Source organism: Centropristis striata, chromosome 3 (assembly GCF_030273125.1).
Source record: "Centropristis striata isolate RG_2023a ecotype Rhode Island chromosome 3, C.striata_1.0, whole genome shotgun sequence".
Lineage (NCBI taxonomy): Eukaryota > Metazoa > Chordata > Actinopteri > Perciformes > Serranidae > Centropristis > Centropristis striata.
This window is the reverse complement of record NC_081519.1, coordinates 44,524,360-44,530,359: the sequence shown is the minus strand read 5'-3', so window position 1 is coordinate 44,530,359 and position 6,000 is coordinate 44,524,360. Positions and strand designations below refer to the sequence as shown.

At 39.8% G+C, this 6,000-nt stretch overlaps 1 protein-coding gene across 1 annotated transcript; it reads right to left on the bottom strand.

The window, feature by feature from the left end:
• Positions 1-1,819: 1,819 nt before the first annotated feature.
• On the bottom strand, positions 1,820-3,417 carry LOC131968140 (nuclear factor 7, ovary-like). Its single transcript, XM_059328883.1, has one exon. It carries the CDS (start codon positions 3,242-3,244, stop codon positions 1,820-1,822), a length of 1,425 nt encoding a protein of 474 aa, XP_059184866.1. The 5' UTR covers positions 3,245-3,417.
• Positions 3,418-6,000: the final 2,583 nt, after the last annotated feature.

Sequence of the window (6,000 nt, the reverse complement as noted above, 5' to 3'; positions counted from 1 at the left end):
ACTTCCATCTACGAAACATCAATCGCCTCCGCCCCTCCCTTACCCCCCACACTGCTGCCATCCTTGTCCACAGCCTCGTCACTTCCCGTCTGGATTACTGCAACTCTCTCCTGTTTGGCCTCCCTCACAAATCACTCCATAAGCTTCAACTGGTCCAGAATTCAGCTGCCCGCATCATCACAAGAACCGCCTCTATCCACCACATCACCCCTGTCCTCCAACAGCTCCACTGGCTCCCGGTTCAGTTCCGGATTCAATACAAAGTCCTCCTGGTAACTTTCAAGGCTATATATAACCCCATATCTGTCCGACCTCCTTCATGTTCCCACTCCCTCCCGCTCCCTCAGATCCTCTTCCTCAATACACCTGTCTGTCCCCTCCGCCCGTCTCACCACCATGGGGAGCAGAGCATTCAGCCTCTGGAACTCACTACCACCCCAAATCAGGAACATTGACTCACTCCCCCATTTCAAATCACAACTCAAAACACATCGGTTTAAAACTGCTTATTCCCTCTGATCACAATTACCCTGTCCAATCTATCTTTTGTATTGTATTGTTATTAATTCTGTGTATTTTATTGTATTTTATTGCTGAATCTTTTCTATCTTTTTTGTACGGTGTCCTTGAGTGCCAAGAAAGGCGCCTCCAAATAAAATGTATTATTATTATTATTATTATTAACTACAAATAATTTAGTTTTAACTCAACCTGTGGACACATTTTCATCAGAAAAATGTTTTGACAAACACCATTTTATTTCTAATTATCAAACCTTTATTATTTTTTTAGATTTCCAGAACAACAATTAAGAATCATCTCCAGTAGGTTTCAGAATACAAAGAGAAGATAACATGTAATCAGTTATATACAGTTTACACATCTGCTTTTCCCTGACAGAGTAACTTACAGTGAATTAAAAAATAAACCTGAAGTCTTCACTGTTTAAAATGAAGTTCTGTTACAAATTGACTAACAGTGCAGAATAAAATCAAAACTCTGAACAATAAAAGTAGCAATTGCCCATAAAACAAGATTAAAAATATACAATTGTCTAAAATGAATTATATTCCCTTAAATCAAGCGGCTAAACATACATGTACATAATGTAAGGAAGAAAATAACATTCATGCTAATAATGGTATCCCTATTATCAGAATCATCATCATCGTCTTCTTCCTTATTTTCTTCCCATCAGTTCCTGATTGACACATTTCACATTTTACTTTTTTCAGAGTAACTCAGTTAAAACAGAACATAGATAATAAAACCTCCACCTTTGCCTCATTATCATCACATTATTTCCCCCCATTATCAACATAGTTGTTATTGTTACAGTGCAGATACTCTGAACAGTTAAAAAACTGAAATTATTCAATATTTAGACGAGAAAATCTAAAATAAACAACAAAAAACATCTAGCTGTTTAGTACATTTTAAAAAGTCAATTTGATGTGTGTTGTTGCTAGTTGTTGCTGTTATTTGCTGTTAGTATAAAACAGTGAAGGCTGTTCATTTCTTGTGTACTAACTGCAGAAACAGTTTACCATGAAGATTAATATATAGCACACACTGTTTACAATTAGTTTGTAGTTATACTATAATTGTGACATATCAACACAAAATGATCCCAAAAAGAAAAAAAGACAACAAAGAACCTGTAAGAAATCATATTACAGATTGTTGACCTTTCCTGTGGCAGAAACCCATATATATATATATTTTGTGCATATAATTCTATGTATGGTATCACTGAGATGCCAAATGATGACATTTCTGAGAAGTTTTACTCACATGAAATAAAATGCTGCATTCCCAGCTAAAACCAACGCCATGAGCTTGATGAAGGGACTGTGTGCTGTCCCACTGTGACAGAGACCGTCTCTGGTAATATCTTCATTGAGAGTTTATTCTCAGTGACAATATGTGGAAACAGTCTCTCAGTGAAAGTGTGTGTGAAGGTGTGTATGTGTGTGTTTGTATCAGAATCAAAGAATGACAGTTTTCCTTTGTCAAAGTCCAGATGAACTCTGATCCTCTGTGGCCTCTTCGTCACTGAGAGGACTTTTTTAAAGTGTGGTGGGGAGGCTGCTGTGTATTTTCCATCAAAGAAGTAAATCTCCCAGAAGCCAGTTGGTATTTTACCCTTTCTCCAGACAGACTCCTTCATCACACCTATGGCCCAGACTTTATCAGGTGTAACCTCAACGTCCCAGCTGTGAGTCCCAGAGTTAAAGCCCTCAGAGCTCAGGACAGCGGGGTGGTAATTAAACCTCTCTGGATTGTCAGGAAGTTTCTGTTTCTCTCCAAATCTCACGCTGGTCAGATCTTCAGACAGGATGTATACTGGATGAGCAGTGTTTGGATCCAGAATCAGAGGAGTGTAGGAGACCATCTCCTTCATCTTGTTCCAGATGTTGAAGGCCAGGTTGCCCAGGTGTTTGGCCACATCTATCAGAGCTCCTGAGAGCAGCTGTGGATCCTCCAGCAGGAGGCGCTGCTGGACTCTTTCCACTGCAGCCTTGTAGTTCTGCAGGAATGAGACGTGTTCAGCTCTTAGCTCCTCCTCTGTGGCTCTGATTGTGTCTGAAAGAGCTGCTATCTCTCTGCTCAGAGCATCAATCTTCTCCTTCATCATCTGACTCTTCTGCTCCTCTTCCTCCCTCAGAGCAGAGATCCTGGCCTCCTCTTCCTCTTGTAGAAACTGGTGAAGCTTCTTAAACTGCTCCTTAATCTGCCTCTCTGTGTGTCGGGCCTGGACCTTAATGTGTTCTGCTGTTTGATCACAGTTTCCTTTAACTTGTCCACAGAGCTTCAGTTTCTCCTGTAAGGGCTTCAGGGATTTCTGGAGCTCCTCTTTGTGATCCTGTGCAGCTTCATCGATGGGTCTGAATCTGTGGTTGTTGTGTGTCTTTGAGTCTCTGCAGACGAGACAAACTGGCTGCTGATGGTCCAGACAGAAGACTTTGAGTTTCTCAGAGTGCAGACTGCAGAGAGGCTCTGAAGCTCTCTGATCTCTCTCCAGTAAGAACGCCTCACACAGGTTCTTTAACGCCAGGTTACGAGGTGGTTCATCCTTTGACGATTTTCTCTTACAAACTGGACACTCATGTATCGGTTTCTCTGTCCACCATTCCTGCAAACAGTCTTTACAGAAGCTGTGGCTACACGACAGAACAACAGGGTTCTTAAAGATCTCCTGACAAATAGGACAAGTGAGATCCTCCTCTGATCTGGAAGCCATTTTCTCTCTGAGTGAAGCTGAAAACACAGCACACAAACAAGGGAGTTGGTCTGTCAAGAAAGTTAAAAGATTTACTTTCACTTTGAGTCGTAGCTCCTCTAATTGTCCTGTTTATAATGTGAAATCAGCAGCAGTTGAAGTGGTGATAATCCAGAACGCCAGTAATCCCAGTGTTCCCAGTATTTCCTTCTTTCTCGTCTTCTATCTGTGGTGTCTGATGTTGTGGTGCATGTTCATTGGGCACAAACTGCAAGAGTGTACTATGACTCATGTTACTCCACGCCCAAATCTGTTGAATGAGGAAATCAGACAGCACACACCTTTATCTGTGTGTGTTTACTCAATATGTAAGCACAGTGAAGGTAAAAACACCTTGTCATAACTTGAATCAATTCATTCCCGATCACCAGAAAACAATAGAAATACACTAAATATAAGCCACAGTATCTACTGTGACTTCTAGACTTCTATTCTAGATTTTTTTTTCCACTCGTTAGTCTGTCTCTAGATACTTTCTGACTTCCCTGTTTGTGGCCAAAAGCTTATTTCAGGGGTCATCGACTGCATTTGTCCCAGAGTACTTATACTTAGTTTGCTCATCATTGTTTGATATTTTAACTTTCTGACTGAATTCATGCTATTTTTATTTGCCTATATCAGTGTCAACCAAGCTGCAATCTCGGGTCCGGAGCTGTGAAGCCTATGCGGAAGTACCAAAAACTGCAATTCCTCGACTCGCCGCTTGAGGCTGGCTGCAGAAGGGAGCAAGTTAGATTGACCCTCATGTCAAAATGTCGGATTTCACAGTAGAAATAGACGTGTTTACAGCCTGGTTAAAACGATGCTTCTACTCTCAAAAGCTGATTTCCCCTTCCATGACAACTCTGAGAGGGGGTGAATTATTTTATGTCACTCGTTTAATTTTAGAAAATTCTGCATAATGAAGCATATATATATATATATATATATATATATATATATAATTCTACTGATACTGTAACTTACATTTTTCATTGTATGTCTTGTTTATATACTGAATGCCTGTATTTCCTTCATCGCTAAAAAAAAGCTAACTACTAGCTGCCTTGAGCCGCTAGCTAGCCGCCAGCTGCCTCGAGCCGCTAGCTAGCCACCAGCTGCCTTGAGCCGCTAGCTGCCCCGAGCCGCTAGCTAGTCGTTAGCTGCCTCGAGCCGCTAGCTAGCCGCCGGCTGCCTCGAGCCGCTAGCTAGTCGCCGGCTGCCTCGAGCCGCTAGCAAGCCGTCAGCTGCCTCGAGCCGCTAGCTAGCCGTCGGCTGCCTCGAGCCGCTAGCTAGCCGCTAGCTGCCTCGAGCCTCTAGCACTGCATCTTATTCACTGGAAACTTTACCTGTCAGCTGTCGGGAGTTTTACAGGCAAACATCGGACTAATACCACCACCTGCTTCATGGTGAGCTGTACCACTGCTCCACAAGAAGCCCAGACTCCAGTTGTTGGTGAGTGTTATTCTCGTTTAATTTCATTTATAAATTATCAATTATTAGCATTCACAGTAGTGTGTTAGCCAGCTAATGCTGCCTTCGATGCTAACGGGAGTGAATTAAAGAAGATATTATTAAACCAGTATGGTGACTGAAGTCATCAGTAATACAGAAGTGTTATCATTTATTTTGTAGTACTTGGAATCAATAGGCGTCTGTGTGATTGGAAAATAAAGCTTCACCATGTTAGTATGGTAACATGCAATGTTATACACTCGGCCCAATTTAACGTGTTCATATGTGTGTAAGTACAATAATGTCTGTGTAATTAAAAAGCATCACATTTCAGCATGGCTCAGAAATAACAGAGTTTGTTATTAATGCTCAGACTGTAAAATATTCGGTAAAATTTGACGGCGCACGACCCCAGACTTTATCTTTTTTATTTAATATCATTATCAAAGCAGGCATTTGAATATTAAAACACTTCAGAAACCGACTGATTGTGATCGACTTTAGTTAACACATAACGTTAAGCTGCATTTCAGGAGGAACTGTGCAAAGCATGATAACGTTTGCTAAAATGCTATATTGAGAGTAGTTAATACTGTTGAAAATACTAGTGTGTGACATATGAAGGATAAAATGGAGGAAGGTACCTGCACCTCAAAAATACAAAACATTCTTCTTCAAATTAATTTATTTTTTAGTCCTTTGAAGACAGAATCTGTGATTATGATGTCAGCTGTCTAAAATCAAGATACCAAGACTGGAAGTTAAATTTATTGACAAATGTACTGAAAGAAAGAAATGTCATCTTCTGTGGCAGCATACTAGCAACAAACATTTAAACTGGACTTAACTACAAATAATTGAGTTTTAACTCAACCTGTGGACACATTTTCATAAGAAAAAAAGTTTTGACAAACACCATTTTATTTCTAATCATCAAACCTTTATTAGTTTTTATATTTTCAAACAACAAATATGAATCATCTCCAGTAGGTTTCAGAATACAAAGAGAAGATAACATGTAATCAGTTATATACAGTTTACACATCTGCTTTTCCCTGACAGAGTAACTTACAGTGAATTAAAAAATAAACCTGAAGTCTTCACTGTTTAAAATGAAGTTCTGTTACAAATTGACTAATAGTGCAGAATAAAATCAAAACTCTGAACAATAAAAGTAGCAATTGCCCATAAAACAAGATTAAAAATATACAATTGTCTAAAATGAATTATATTCCCTTAAATCAAACGGCTAAACATACATGTACATAATGTAAGGAAGAAAA